We start from the raw sequence: 16782 nt of genomic DNA on the forward strand, positions 1-16782 counted from the left end.
CCCCCTGTGTACAAGAATATAACTACTATTCTTGTACATAGGGGGGCAGTATTATAGTAGTTATATCCTTGTACATAGGGGGGCAGTATTATAGTAGTTATATCCTTGTACATAGGGGGGCAGTATTATAGTAGTTCTATTCTTGTACATAGAGGGGCAGTATTATAGTAGTTCTATTCTTGTACATAGGGGGGCAGTATTATAGTAGTTATATCCTTGTACATAGGGGGCAGCATTATAGTACTAATTTACTGCCCCCCGATGTACAAGAATATAACTACTATAATACTACCCCTATGTACAAGAATATAACTACTATAATACTGCCCCCTATGTACAAGAATAGAACTACTATTATACTGCCCTCTATGTACAAGAATAGAACTACTATTATACTGCCCCCTATGTACAAGAATAGAACTACTATAATACTGCCCCCTATGTACAAGAATGTAACTACTATAATACTGCCCCCTATGTACAAGGATATGACTACTATAATACTGCCCCTATGTACAAGAATATAACTACTATAACACTGCCTCCTATGTACAAGAATATAACTACTATAATACTGCTCCCTATGTAAAAGAATATAACTACTATAATACTGCCCCTATGTACAAGAATATAACTACTATAATACTGCTCCTATGTACAAGAATAGAACTACTATAATACTATCGTCCTATGTACATATCTATCCGCTAATATTACCCCCTACAGACAAGAATAGGATTACTTAACTGGCCCTTGTGGTCAAGACTTAATTGAGTTTTCCTGGTAGTACATAACATCTGAACCATTAGACGCTTCTATATAAATATGTATACCATTCAGTCTTCTAAAAATTCTTTCAGTGGAGAGAGCGGTGCCGGCAAAACGGAAAGCACAAAACTACTCCTTAAATTCCTGTCATCGATGAGCCAGAGCTGCGCAGGAGGAGGAAACAATCAGACACACGTGGAGGAGGCCATCATGGAGAGCAGGTCAGTAATAGTACATTGAGCACTAGTTGTACGCTCCTGTGAAGAGGAGACTGAAGTAAGCAGCAGTTGCACATGTGCAGTACTGCTCCATTTATCCTCAGTGGGGCTAAAGGAGGTAGCTGAGGTTTTGTCAGCCCCATTGAGATGAATGGAGATGGCCGTGCATGCTCAATCACTGCTCCATTCTATCTGATGCCACTGTGGGTGGGTGCAAAGAGCTGTTCTCGGGATCGGTGGGGGTCTCTGTAGTGAGACTTGCACCAATCAGATTTATAACCTATCCGTCTATTTTAGGATAACCCCTTAAGATTTTGTGGAATTAGTATGCTATGGCACCGTATGCTTGATGCAACTATGAAATTATCAGCCTTTTAACCCTCAATAACTCAATTTAGGGAAATTCTCGTATGCATTATTCTGTTTGGCATGATGTGGTGACAAAGGGTTTGCAAGCTTTCACAAATTATATCTCTGTTTATCCAGCTCCCACATACATATTGTGTATCTAGAGGATTGATATGACCCCGCTGTGTGCACATACTTGCTGGATTTACCCTCTGTTATGTCTCCTTCCACAGCCCAATTCTTGAAGCTTTTGGAAATGCCAAGACTGTTTATAATAACAACTCAAGTCGTTTTGGAAAATTCGTCCAACTGCACTTCTCCCAGCAGGGCCACATCCAGGGGGGCCGCGTGGTGGATTGTATCCTACTAAATGAGCATTTAGTGACAGGTTGGGTCCCGGGCAGCATAGGCTGCTGTGCAGAGAACCTAATTACTTCTGTCTTTTCCCACAAAGGGACTGCCCAGGTTTGTATTGTCTCATGTAGGGAAAGCAGAAATTCAATTCTCACTTTCTAAATAACCGCAGTCACATGAACGACCAGATCCTCACCCGTGCCGAACACATGAGGGCTGTCTGCAGACGTGGAGGTGGCTGAAAATAACTGTATTAGTAGCAGCAGCACTAAAGTGTAGTCAGAATATACTGCACAATCTAACGATTTCCTTTTTTTTAATATAGCGCTTACATATTACGCGGCACTGTACATAACATAATTAAGGGCACTTTTACATGGGCCGATGAATCATTGAGATCCCCGCTGGAATTATTGTTCAGTGTAAGTCCATGCCACGACTAAACGACTAACAAGAATATGTTCGCTTCTTATTCGTCACTCGGTTGCATAAAGCTGAATGACAAATCAGCCCATCTAAACTATAAAACTGCCCCCTATGTACAAGAATATAACTACTATAATACTACCTTCTATGTACAAGAATATAACTACTATAATGATGCCCCCTATGTACAAGAATATAACTACTATAATACTGCTCCTATGTACAAGAATATAACTACTATAATACTGCCCCCTATGTACAAGACTATAACTACTATAATACTGCCCCTATGTACAAGAATATAACTACTATAATACGGCCCCCTATGTACAAGACTATAACTACTATAATACTGCCCCTATGTACAAGAATATAACTACTATAATACTGCCCCCTATGTACAAGAATATAACTACTATAATACTGCCCCCTATGTACAAGAATATAACTTCTATAATACTGCCCCCTATGTACAAGAATATAACTACTATAATACTACCTTCTATGTACAAGAATATAACTACTATAATGATGCCCCCTATGTACAAGAATATAACTACTATAATACTGCCTCCCATGTACAAGAATATAACTACTATAATACTGCCCCTATGTACAAGACTATAACTACTATAATACTGCCCCTATGTAGAAGAATATAACTACTATAATACTGCCTCCTATGTACAAGAATATAACTACTATAATACTGCCCCCTATGTACAATAATATAACTACTATAATACTGGCCCCTATGTACAAGAATATATCTACTATAATACTGCTCCCCTATGTACAAGAATATAACTACTATAATACTGCCTCCCATGTACAAGAATATGACTACTATAATACAGTAAAATTCTGCATCATTTCTTGCTCTTTGTATTGGCACATGTGTTAGCAGTGATGTGAATCAATGAACCTTTGGTGCATGGAGTCCATACATGTTATAATTGTACAGTATGATATGTTATCAGCCGCCATCCTCTATAATGTCAGCTGCTGATACTTATGTGAGACTTTTTTGTTTTTACTTGTAAAAATGAAAGCAGCTATCGGCAGGGAGGAGGAAGCTGCGTTTTACCTCTAATTTAAGGAAATGTGTAAGAGTTTGAGGAATCTACAGTATTCACCTCCTGTACTGTAATGAGCTGGTATATAGGTTCAGAGCGGGAAGGAGAAGTTCCTTTATTTTGTTTAATTCTTTTTCCCATGTCGGCGGCATATTTTTACAAAATGGGGAACATGCCTTGTCAGGGACCCAACTAGTCTCAAGTTGAAGTTCCTCTCCTAATAAGTCAGGCCTGTTATCATTAAAGGGTATTCAGAATTTAGGAGATACAGCTTATTCCAATGTATAATGAGACGTATGTTTTATACAATGTTCCAATATAATGGGTTTTCTGTAGTAATTCCTCCATGTTTTTCAAAATCTCTGTTTATGATCATTTTAATAAGAGCCTTTAGAAGTTTTCCTCGGTTTTCATAGCTGAGATGGGAATCCGCTGCTATAGTGCCGACCACCCGAACAGTAACTGCCTCCCGTTGAAGTGAATGGGAGTTACAGAAATGGCGTAGCAGAGCGCACCTTGCTGTGTCTGTAACTCCCCGAATTACGGAAGCAATGTATTACTGCTGTGCTAATGATGCCATAGCTCTCATTCACTTCTTTAAGAACTATGCAAACCTTGCTGGCTGAACCGCTCATTTGTTTGTGACAGGTGGTCTGAAACAGAGGTCCAGGTTATTCTGAAACCATGCAACTACATCTCAGCTAGATATACAAATGCTGAGAGTTGTGCTGATTAGATGGACGGTCTTGTCACCGGAGGCCCTAAAAGTGTTTCCCCATTAACCTATAAAACGCTCTCGGAGGTTCCTTGTGTGTAGTGACCTCTTCTTCCGCTTGTGTAGAGCTTGTTGACCACTAGACGCCTCTACGACGCAGAGAAGAGATTTCACCCAGTTACCGGAGTCTGAGAGGGGCGCATTATTGGGATGTGAGAAGCTGGATGGTCATATTGATGAATTGTCCCCCAAGATGACCAGGCTCAGGACCCCCCAACAGACCACCAATAGAGAGGAGCGTCTGACCAGACTGTTAGGGGGTGTTGGGACCAGTGGATGTGTGAGGGCACACAAGGCGACCAGGCTCAGGATGACCCCGACAACCAGTAGAGCACAGCATCTGTCCAGACTGTTAGGAGGTGTTGGGACCAGTGGATGTGTGAGGGCACACAAGGTGACCGGGCTCAGGACCTCCGACAGACCAACAGTAGAGAGGAGTGTCTGACCAGACTGTTAGGAGGTGTTGGGACCAGTGGATGTGTGAGGACACACAAGGTGACCGGGTTCAGGACGCCCCTACAGACCACCAGTAGAGAGGAGCGTCTGACCAGACTGTTAGGAGGTGTTGGGGCCAGTGGATGTGTGAGGGCACACAAGGTGACCGGGCTCAGGACGCCCCCGACAACCAGTAGAGCACAGCATCTGTCCAGACTGTTAGGGGGTGTTGGGACCAGTGGATGTGTGAGGGCACTCAAGGCGACCAGGCTCAGGATGACCCCGACAACCAGTAAAGCACAACATCTGTCCAGACTGTTAGGAGGTGTTGGGACCAGTGGATGTGTGAGGGCACACAAGGTGACCGGGCTCAGGACCCACCAACAGACCACCAGTAGAGAGGAATGTCTGACCAGACTGTTAGGGTGTGTTGGGACCAGTGGATGTGTGAGGGCACACAAGGTGACCGGGCTCAGGCCCCCCGACAGACCACCAGTAGAGAGGAGCGTCTGACCAGACTGTTAAAAGGTGTTGGGACCAGTGGATGTGTGAGGGCACACAAGGTGACCGGGTTCAGGACGCCCCCTACAGACCACCAGTAGAGAGGAGCGTCTGACCAGACTGTTAGGAGGTGTTGGGGCCAGTGGATGTGTGAGGGCACACAAGGTGACCGGGCTCAGGACGCCCCCGACAACCAGTAGAGCACAGCATCTGTCCAGACTGTTAGGGGGTGTTGGGACCAGTGGATGTGTGAGGGCACTCAAGGCGACCAGGCTCAGGATGACCCCGACAACCAGTAAAGCACAACATCTGTCCAGACTGTTAGGAGGTGTTGGGACCAGTGGATGTGTGAGGGCACACAAGGTGACCGGGCTCAGGACCCACCGACAGACCACCAGTAGAGAGGAATGTCTGACCAGACTGTTAGGGGGTGTTGGGACCAGTGGATGTGTGAGGGCACACAAGGCAACCAGGCTCAGGATGACCCCTATAGACCACCACTAGAGAGGAGTGTCTGACCAGACTGTTGGGATGTGTTGGGACCAGTGCATGTGTGAGGGCACACGAGGGGACTGGGCTCAGGACGCCCCCGACAACCAGTAGAGAGGAGCGTCTGACCAGACTGTTAGGAGGTGTTGGGACTAGTGGATGTGTGAGGGCATGCTACTAGAGCCTCCATACCTTCCCCCATATCACATCTAGAGGCCATACAACAGGGCACTAGAGCTTCCATGCCCGCCTGTATCACATCTTCATAGAATCCTAGAATGGTAGAGTTGGAAGGGACCTCCAGGGTCATCGGGTCCAACCCCCTGCTCAGTGCAGGATCACTAAATCATCCCAGACAGATGTCTGTCCAGCCTTCCTTTAAACATTTCCATTAAGGAAGAACTCCCCACCTCCTGTGGTAATCTGTTCCACTCATTCATCCCCCTGATTGTCTAATATCTCATCTGTGTCTCTTCCCTGTCAGTTTCATTCCATTGCTTCTAGTCTTTCTTTGTACAAATGTGAATCTTGTATCTAAGGTAGAGGTGGTACAACAGGGTACTAGAGCCTCCCTTCAGGGGGTCAGTTCCCCACAATAAATGATCATTTTGCTCTGATAGTGTAACCACTTACTTATATCAATGTTACAATCACACAGAGAACGTTCTGCTCCATTTTGACAATGAGTGTATATTAAAGTCTAAGCCCTTCCATTGCTCTTTTTAAAAGGACCTATCTCCTGCGCTGAAATGTCAATTTACTAAAACATTTGAATCTCCCATGAAATTATTCTTGGACATCTCTTCTTAGAGTTCTATGGTGTCGTTCCTCTGTTATTCCTCCTGGAAATGTGTGAATAAATGAACAACTGAGCATACCAGAACATCAGCTGCTGATCACTAATATTCATTTTTTTTATAATATGTTAGAAATCGATACTGAAAGGTCTTCTAGTTTGTTCACATCACATTAGAGCCATGTGTTTGCAGTATACACTGAGGAAGCTCCTAGAATATAAATCAACTGGATTCCATTCTATTATATTCCCCCAGTGGATGCCAAGAATTAGAGAGCATCCCTGCGGTATGCATCAATATTATTTTTAGTTTATATAAAATGGCGTAGCAGGGCGCGCTATTCTATTTTGACAGTAAAACAAAGTATACTGAGCAGTATACAGTGTAACATGGCAACCTATGAGTGGTATATGTGTAGATAGTGACGTCAGTGCCTTTTGTTGGGGTATACAGCATTGCGGGAAACCCTCCTGATAATATACCACTGACTGAAGACTCCAACATGATGTGAATAGAACCGCATACTGGTCATTTGTGACTGTAGATGAGTCTTGTGTGTCACATAAATGTATATATCATGAACTAACTATAGGTGTAGTTTGTGCCGCGATGTAAGCTCTGTAACAAACACCCCCCACAACTCGTGTAATTTAATAGTACAGGGCTCCTGAAATGGGTGAGAGGGAACCTCCCTATAACTAAACCCCTGTATAGAAAGTCTGCTGCTGAAGAGCCTAGGGAGGGATATACTCCAAAAGAACATAGAGGATGACTGCCCTCTAGTGTCTACTTCTAACATTGCACTTGGAGAATGTGAGGTCACTGTCAGTGCTTTGATATTTAATATTTTTTCCTGTTTTCCTTAATTTCTTGCTCACCAGATTTACTGGAGAAGGTAAGTTACTCCTGCTCTCGGTCTGAGGATGTATTCCACTGTGAGGTGGTGATGAATTCTTGTTGATTATATAGCATATAAACACTTCTAATCCTTCCAGTTTTATTTTTTTCCATGACTAGACCAGAGTGACGCGGCAGAGTCCTGGAGAGAGGAACTATCACATATTCTATGCTCTACTCGCGGGGGCTGATAAGGAAGAAAAAGGTAGAGTTCTAGTATCTCTTACTAATCTATATGTATATATAAAGGCAGAGGCGTAACTTGAGTCTTCTGGGCCCCGATGCAAAACATGTAACAGGGCCCCAACTAGAATGCTTTATTCATAGCCCCCTAAGGCTCCTGGGTCCGGGTGCAACTGCATCCCCTATAGTTATGCCCCAGTATAAAGGTGAAAGCACTGATTGACTGACTCACCACTAATTCTCTAACTTCCCAATGTTGTACAAACATGAAATTTGGCACATCCATTCTTTAGGTCTTAAATGGGAAAAGTAGAGTCACAACTCGAGTATTCATGGCTAATTGCAAAAGTAAGTGCACCCCTATGTAATGTAACTTCCTGGTGTTGTACGAGCGTGAAATTTGGTGCAAGCATTCTTTAGGTCCTAAATGAGGGGAGTGGGAGGGGTGGTACATTCTGCAGAGGGATATCAGTACTTGCAGCCTAAGGAGAATCTAATGCTCCTCTATGTATACATGCCGCTGTCAATTCTGAAAGCGGCATTTAAATCCCCCGAACAACGTTCGGGGGTCCCGTACGGCCCCCCCTGCGGTGAGATCGCGGGAGCCGTGCAGGTGTCATGGCAGCCGGGGGCCTTCTAAAAAGGCCCCAGGGCTGTTTTGGGAGACTGCCTATCAAGCCATCCCCGTGGGGTGGCTTGATAGGCTGCCTGTCAGAATGCAGTATGACATAATGCTATAGCATTACGTCATACTGCAGGAGCGATCAAAGCATCGTATATTGTAGTCACCCAGGGGGACTCAAAAGTAAAAGTCAAAAAATGATCAATAAGATCCGAATTAGTACTAACGGAAAATACAGGACATCCTGCAAAAAATGAGCCTTCATACAGCGACGTCGATGACTAAATAAAGGAGTTATGATTTTTTTAAAGGGGGGAGGAAAAAACGAAAATGGGGGAAGGAAAAAAAAAAAAAAAAGGCCGCGTCATTTATGACATGGAAACAGCGTAGCATCAGATGGATATAACACCCATTCACTTCTGTTGGAATTACGGAAACCATGTTGCACAGCCATGTGACTGTTTCAGTTATCATGGCCACCATTCCATTCAGTTGCAGCCCAGATTCAGCACCCAGTGGCAGGCGGGAGAGGATCGGGAGTCCCCCCATTCTAGAGATGGATATGAGTCCTGCCACTGGGAACGGTAGCGATCAGACATTTCTGGTATATGCTGTGAATATGCAATAAATATCTACGAGGGGAATACTCCTTTATCTGTTGTATTGAAATAGATTCTGCAAATGTCCAAGATACTTGTGGTTGAATTTGTCACCACTTGTAAGATCTCTACTTGCTGTCGGTAAAAAGGAACATGTAAAAGCTTAAAGGGAAGCTGTCACCTCCCTACAGCACCATAAATTAAGTGGGAGGTGAATGTGGGAGTCGGGGCGGGCAAATATAAAAAACACATCACCTTGCTCCCTACGCGCGGCAGGGCTTGATGGGCAACACCAAAAATTATTATACACTGCAGTACTAAAGTATTGCACTATACAGTACAAGCGATGAAATGATCACAAGTTCAAGTCCCATATTAGGGACTAAATGAAAATATTAAAAAAAGGTGTTTATAAAGTTTTTAGCAGTGGAAAAAAGTGATATATTTAAAGTAAAAAAAAAAACCACACCTTTTTCCTGCTTTCTCGATTAAAAAAATGTAAACAATTGAAAAGCCTGACATATTTGGTATCGCTTTGTACACAAAAGTCTGAGTTATTAAAATATGACAATATTTATCCTGCATGGTGAAGGCCGTAAAAGTAAAGAAGAAAAAAGACAGAATGCCAGAACTGTGGTGATTTTTATTTTTATTTTTTTCCTTCTATCCTAACTTCCAAGAAATTTGAATCCTTGAGTAATCAAAAAGACACGTTTCCCAAAATGGTAGCAATAAACACTGCAGCTTACCCTGCAAAAAACAAGCCGTCACACAGCCCAATTGATGAAAGAAATCGTTATGAATATAGTTATGAATATGGTGACAGAAAACGGCTTATAAGAATAATTTTTAGTTACTTTTTAAAAATAGAAAAACATTAAAAAAATGGTTCTATGGATTTTCTATTGCTGTAATGGGACTAACCCAGGCAGCACATTTCATGTTATTTTAATCGCATTGTGAGCGCTGTAAAAATTAGCCACCCTCCCCCAAAAATGGCACACTTGCATTTTATTTTTTATTTTTTTCTTCCCAATTTTAGCATTTTTAAAAGTTTTTCTGTACATTAAATGTCATTAAAAGAAATTAACTTGTGCCGCAAAAAAAAAAAGCTCTTCTACGACTGTGTCTATGGAAAAATGTAAAAAATAATGGTTCTTGGAAGATGTGGGCAAAAATGCAAAAAGGGAGAAAAAAGAAATCTCTTTTCCTAATGGGCAAATGCAGGATTGTTAACTTTTTTCTAAGTTTTTTTTGGACAACTTACAGAAAAATCAGACTGACCATTTTTATAGGTATATTGAAAAAAAACAAAAACCATAATCCTAAAGTAATAGAAAATTTGGCAGGATTTCCCTTTTTAATAACTGCTGCTTAATGATTGGCTCCTTACAGAATCGCTCTCCCTCCTGGACCCTCACTCCTATCAGTATCTCAGCTCCTCTGGGTGTTCAACAGCTGAAGGACTCAATGATAAAGACATGTATAACAAAGTTTTGGTGAGTTAAATAACTTAAATTGGAAATGTTTTACAAATGAGCTTCTCGCTACGTTATTCTCCATATCCATGAACTCTTGTAGACTTGCTCTGTAAAGGCATTGACTAGATTAGTAGAGGGCTTCTGTCGCTTGTAACTGCATAAAGCTTCAGTACTCGTTATGCCGTATGATCATTGGTTTTATCTTCTATCCTATTCACATGCAAAGATGATTTCAAATTTCTGCTGCGTTACTGTTAACTCTCAGGTTTTTACAGGACTCTGCAGCCTCTCGCAGCTTCATAGTCACAATGCACTGCATCAGTGTAAAATACAATGGGGGCTTATAGCACTATTTAGTCAATTTATGGTTGAGTGACCTGACATTGCAGCAGAGGCGTAACTTGAAGCTTCTGGGCCCCAGTGCAAAACCTGGAACGGGGCCCCCAACTATAATGCTTTATTCATAGTACTGGGCTCCCAATATGTAGAAAAGAGGCCTTATGGGCCCCTCAAGGCTCCTGGGCCCGGGTGCAACCGCATCTTCTGCACCCCCTATAGTTACACCCCTGCATTACAGCATATGTGAGCTTTAAAGGAAGTCTCATCTAAATCTGGCCTATTAACCCAATATACGGTTATGTATGCGCTGTCATAAATAACCCAGCATTATCGTTAACTAAAGTGTCTCCTATGCAAATACATCAGCCAATAAGTTTCTCTTGCACTATATGCTAATGAGCCCTGGGACGTCCAATGGGCAGTCAACCTCCGGCTCTCCAGGGCTCATAAGCATATGGCACAGGAGAAAGTAATTGGCCAATATCTTCACATAGGAGACACTTTGGCAAAAAAATGAAGGTAACGCTGGGTTCCTTATGGCAGTGCATATATAACCATATACTGGGTTACTAGGTGACATGTAGGTGACAGACTTCCTTTAGATGTCTAATATATAAAGTGGAGAACCAAATGAAAAAAATGGAATCTCGAGTCAAAGTGAAATTACATTGAAGAATGAGGTCTCTGTCACTTTATCGATCTCTGTCTTTTAACTTGTGACTCCTCTGTAATGATCGTCTGTTTTCATCCTGGTCGCAGACTGCACTGCAAGTGATGGATTTCAGTGATGAAGAAATCCGGGAAGTATGGAAGCTGCTTTCTGGTACGCTGCAACTAGGGAATCTGGAGTTCATGACTGCAGGGGGCGCTCAGATCACAACCAAAGCAGGTGATAAGCATTATAAAGTGTAGTGAATGGTAGTAAAAGTCTCAGTAATAAGTACCTCCGGGTGGTAACTTCTTGTAAAGTGGTGCCACGCATCATTACAAAATACAAGGACAAATAGTTGCACATGTTTTAGACTGCTTTACACAAGTATCTCTCTCCACCTTAAAGTAACCTACTTTAGCATATATAAAAAATGTGAAGACCATTTTCTAATACCTTACTCCTATGCTGTGATATAATTGCTTGGACTTGCAGGTCCAAAGCCTGAGGCTGCACTACTGAGAGATTCTGGATACAACGCATTCCCTTCTGATTCTGCTTGATCATTGGCAGTTGTGTGTACATGGGGATATAGATACTCGGTGGTCTGAACAAATCCCTGAGAAATCTGTGATATAGGGTGGACCAACCGCTGGAGACCCAGAAAAATGGGCTAGAACTCCAAGACTAATGAACACATTTTAATGCAATTTGTTTATAAATATGGCCTCAGAACCAATCTCCATAGATATACAGCCCCAGAATCTAGCTAGTTATAAAAATACAGCCCCGGAATGACGCTCGGTGCAGATCGGTGCAGCCGCGGAATGACGCTCGGTGCAGCCGCGGAATGACGCTCGGTGCAGCCGCGGAATGACGCTCGGTGCAGCCGCGGAATGACGCTCGGTGCAGCCGCGGAATGACGCTCGGTGCAGCCGCGGAATGACGCTCGGTGCAGCCGCGGAATGACGCTCGGTGCAGCCGCGGAATGACGCTCGGTGCAGCCGCGGAATGACGCTCGGTGCAGCCGCGGAATGACGCTCGGTGCAGCCGCGGAATGACGCTCGGTGCAGCCGCGGAATGACGCTCGGTGCAGCCGCGGAATGACGCTCGGTGCAGATCGGTGCAGCCGCGGAATGACGCTCGGTATATGTTTGCCAGAACATTCAGCAATATGGTTTTGTTGGGTTCTGGCGTGCTTGACTGCAAACTGAGGACACCTCCAACACGTTATGAGGGATTCCTAATTCTAATTGAGTAAGGAATATTTTGACCAAATTTCATAAAAATGTGTTCATTAGTCTTGGAGTTGGGCTGTATTCACACTGGCGATTTTTATTTTCCCATGTGGGTTTGTCTGATTCAGAGACTAAACTCCCCCAAGAAAAATGGGTTAATTCACACCCTTGGACTAATAGTAGAAAAATTGCTGCGTGTCCCATTTTTGTTCAGTTCTTCAAGAATCGCCCATTTTCTATTAGAGCGTCTAAAAAAACATATCGCAATCGCATGCTGTGCGATTTGCATGCTATTTTTATGCGAGTGCAATGCATTTATAACGCAGGTTACTATGAGGACCATGCGAGGAGAAGAAGAACTGAAAAGTGCAGCACAGAGGAAAACGCATGAAAATGACATGTAAAGAGTCAGTTTTTCACTGCCCAAAATTGCACTTGCCCGTGTGAATACCGCTTTTTAGCCAATTTCCCTCCAGGCCTCCAGCGGGTGGGGCGCCCTGTACATGGCTGCTGATTGTGTGTACAGATGTCATTTAAATGGCCAACTAGCCTAAAGTCAGCATGAAACTGCTGACAGCTGCAACAATAAATTGCATAGTGTCTCTGATGGAAACTCTTGTTGTTTCTCCTTCAGTTTTGTGTGAAGTCGCCGACCTTTTGGGATTGGATTCCTTCCAGCTTTCAGAGGTTCTCACCCAAAGATCCATGATTTTAAGGGGTGAAGAGATCAGTTCTCCCCTCACAGTGGAACAGGTACTGCAAAATCAGGAATTCAGTAAGATCACCCTGGTGTGGGAGTAAATCATAGACCTCACCTTCACAGAGGTTGAGAATAGCCTTTACACTACAATCAACTGCAGTTTTAGAACCTCATGAGCGCACCTGTACCCCAGGTATATCTCATGTCTCATGTCCCCTGACCTCCAGGCTCGGGGATCTTGCGCTCATACTGTCAAGGCTACTGACTTCAAATCGCTTTGACTGTACCTATATGTCATTAACGACATGTAGGTACAGAGAGTCTGCCCACTATATCCGTGCCATTTGTAGCAGCAACCCGTTTAGAGCCTCAATGCCTAAGGAGACCGATTTTTGTATGGTATGGATTTGCACATGGAAAATCCTCCCCAAATTTTACAGTAGCAGCCATGTGGATGAGATCTCAACAAGCCTGATTCACACACTACAGAATTGTCTGCCCTGGAAATTGACATGTGGTAAGGATTTTTAAATCCACAGTATGTCCATTTCTATTGAGGATTTTGCCCCAAATTCCTTCTGAATTTTTGCCTCCTCACATGAACCTGTCATTAATGTGCATTCACTTGTAAATGGTCCCAACTTTACCTTCCCCAGGCTATAGACTCCCGAGACTCCTTGGCGATGGCGCTCTACGCTCAGTGTTTCTCTTGGCTGCTTGGGAAAATAAACATTCGTATCCGGGGAAAAGAAAACTTCAAGTCTATTGGGATTCTGGATATTTTTGGATTTGAAAACTTCCAGGTAACTTCCATTATTGAGGCAGCCTTCAAGCAAAACTCCACTTTTACATGTCTTTCCTTACCTTGTACTAATTCGGAGCTATCCGTTAATTTCTACTTCAGACACACCAAAAGTGAAAGCAAAAATCCTGCTGGGTCATTCTTGGAATCTGTATGCAGTTTGTCTCCCATAATGCACTACTCTCTAACAGGAAACTACAAGAATTTGTAGTTGGCCTTTGTCTGAATAGAGAATAAAATGTAGTATGCCAGAGTGGGAGGTGATATTCAATGTGGTAGTTACGGTATTTATCCCTCTCCTATCTGGCTATACTACACTGCAAATTATCGTCTAATTGTAATAGCTGGTCTCGACTCCCTGATGTGATGTCTTGGTGTAGCAAGAAGCCCACAGTGGAAGTGGTTCAGGGAAACAGGATGGGTAAAGGTTAACTCGCGTTTATTTAGTGTCCAGATAATGATGGCAAACATCCTTTTACAATCCAAGTTTCCAAAATACTATCATGAAGGTGGTGGCTAGAAGTGCTGCTGCCTCTTTATTTGCTTCTGTACTGCTGATGATTATTTTTACACCACGGCCCTGAAAAATATTCACCCTTCACTAAGAACCTTTTATCCTCCAGAAGTCAAATCCAGAAATTACCTTTAGGAACTGTGATGAATTTGTCCCCTAAGCAAAATGTGTAAGATGACACTTTGCTACACAACGTTCTACTCTCCTCTTAATCTCTACTCTCTCTGGAACTTCTGAAACATTACTGTAACGTTTATATAACGTTTACTCCTCCACTCAGCGTAGTACTGATTGGTTGTGAAAGGAGCTGAGTCACTGAACTGTTCTATCCTTACCTAAACTAAACTCTATCCATCACCCCAGAATACCCTGGGGTAAAAAAGTTAAAAGGGGTCTTAAAGTAGAACTTTTTAAAACTTTTTTACCCCACGGTGTTTTGGGTTGGTGGATGTCTTTTATTCCCCCGGATTACTAACTATTTAGTATTTGGGGTCTTTTTTGGGGTGTCTGCTGCTCTCCACTCTTTAGTAGATCTGTTTGTTTGGATATTTTGACTTTAGATCTACATTTATACAAAATACTTGCCAGTTTTTTGTATTGATCAAATTTACCAAGTGCTCTCCTTTTTGTTTAAACTGAACCCTATGCTAAAGTCACATTTATGCAATTATGTAGTAATATTTTTGGGTCACTACAAAATATCTCTAAAAAAATCAGTACAAGAGGAGTAAAGCAATGTATTGGCAAAGATATTGAACTTGCGTTTTATACAGGTTTGTTCTATTGGGGTCAGAGCACTTCTAAGAGAGCGGAGTGCCTGGTCCCCATTGCTATTAGAGAAGCAGTCACACATGAGCAATTACTCTTTATTAATGTCAACAGGGGTTAAAGGAGTTATCTGGGGACACACTTCTTTCTCAAACTGGCTCAGCCTGCTCTAGTAATAACAGAAGACATACTCGCCTTCCCCACACCCCGACAGCTTTTGTTCTGCTTGATCACTGCTGATCTTTACTTCGAAGAGCAGAGTGATGACAACAAGACTCCAGGTCCTGTGGCCTCTGCGGGGGCGCAGGGAAGATGAGTGTCTTCTGTTATTACTAGAGCAGGCTGAGCCAGTTTGGGGAAAATTTGTCCCTGGATAACTCCTTCAAGGCAACGGCCAAGTATCTATCTGTATGAGATTTTTTTTTTTTTTTTTTTTTAAGTAGCTGCTTCCTTCCCAGAACAGTGCCACTTTTGTTTTGTAGGCTGTGTGTGGTATTGCAGCTCACTTGGAATAGGGTTGAGCTATCATTCAGACACAGCCCAGGGACAATTCTGGTCTCAGTTTTAGGCAGGTAACAGTTTTTTGTCTCTTACAATCCCTTTTATAGAGGGTGACTATTCATGAAAGGAAGGGTTTTGACAGGACATGGACCAGGTTGTGCGACTTTTGACTCCATGTTGTTGTTTTGTCCAGGTGAACCGGTTTGAGCAGTTTAATATCAATTATGCCAACGAGAAGCTTCAGGAATATTTCAACAAACACATATTTTCCCTGGAACAGCTGGAATATAACAGGTAATGGAGGAGCAGCTCTGCAAATTGTCTTAACTTTGCACAAGACAATGGGAAATGTTTGAGTGCTTACATGGTAACAGACTACAAGCTAATCCTGTGTAGTCTGGCTCTGCAGTTACGCTCCCTACGACCTACCAAATGTATGTTAATAAGAATAAGGCTGATATTACAGCGGTGTACTTCGGGCGCACTGAGGCATCTGTAATATGGACCTGTATTCCAGCCTGACTGCTCTTATCCTGACCTGAATTCTGGGTGTTGTAGGAATTTATGATGATCAGAGTTCAGGTCGGGATACCCGCGGTCAGGCCGGGATACATGTTCACAGTATAGATGTATAAATACGGCTGGAATACACTGGTGTGTTACCTGGCTTCGTGCATAGAAGGGATTAGAACTGCAGGACTTAGCAACATACTGTGTGTTTGTAGTCTGGTACCATGGAGACACATTGTATGCGCAGGATTTGTAGTTCTGAAACTGTAAATTTCAACTGAGTATTTTCAAAGTTCTTTTTAAATGCATAGTATCAATTAAAGGGGTTATCCAGCTCTGACCCCTGTGTAGCAGCCGTTGCTTATAATTGCAAGTGCAGCTCTCATTGCAATCAATAGGAGCCGTGCCTGCAATTACAAGTGCAGCTCCCGTTGAGTGCAATGAGAGCTGCGCTTGCAATTACGAGCGCCAGCTGCTACATGGGGGTCAGAGCAATGCTTCCGCTCTGACCCTGGTGTATACCGGTGGCGGCTTCCTTCGATAAACCCTTTAAGGGTGCATTCAGACGATAAATCCTTTAAGGGTGCATTCAGATGACCGTATATCAGCTGAGTTTTCACGCCCAGCCAGTATACGGCGTCTCTCTCTGCAGGGGGAGGAGGCTGGAAGAGCCGGGAGCAGTGCACGGAGCTCCCGCCCCCTCTCTGCCCCTCTGCACTATTTGCAATGTGAGGAGGAATGGGGGCGGGGCTAAATTCTGGGAATTAGCTCCACCCTGTCCCGCCTCTCATT

The 16782-nt window shown here is 43.2% G+C and overlaps 1 protein-coding gene across 1 annotated transcript in view; it reads left to right on the forward strand.

The window, feature by feature from the left end:
- Window positions 1-16782, forward strand: part of LOC136576338 (unconventional myosin-X-like) — a 103634-nt gene that overhangs the window by 45275 nt on the left and 41577 nt on the right. Inside the window, exons 5-13 of the mRNA XM_066575540.1 lie at window positions 861-989; window positions 1568-1692; window positions 7069-7082; window positions 7205-7289; window positions 9884-9987; window positions 11068-11197; window positions 12830-12948; window positions 13552-13698; window positions 15674-15774. Coding sequence (XP_066431637.1) covers window positions 861-989; window positions 1568-1692; window positions 7069-7082; window positions 7205-7289; window positions 9884-9987; window positions 11068-11197; window positions 12830-12948; window positions 13552-13698; window positions 15674-15774 — 954 coding nt within the window. The remainder of the gene's footprint in view (window positions 1-860; window positions 990-1567; window positions 1693-7068; window positions 7083-7204; window positions 7290-9883; window positions 9988-11067; window positions 11198-12829; window positions 12949-13551; window positions 13699-15673; window positions 15775-16782) is intronic.

Source organism: Eleutherodactylus coqui, chromosome 8 (assembly GCF_035609145.1).
Source record: "Eleutherodactylus coqui strain aEleCoq1 chromosome 8, aEleCoq1.hap1, whole genome shotgun sequence".
NCBI lineage: Eukaryota > Metazoa > Chordata > Amphibia > Anura > Eleutherodactylidae > Eleutherodactylus > Eleutherodactylus coqui.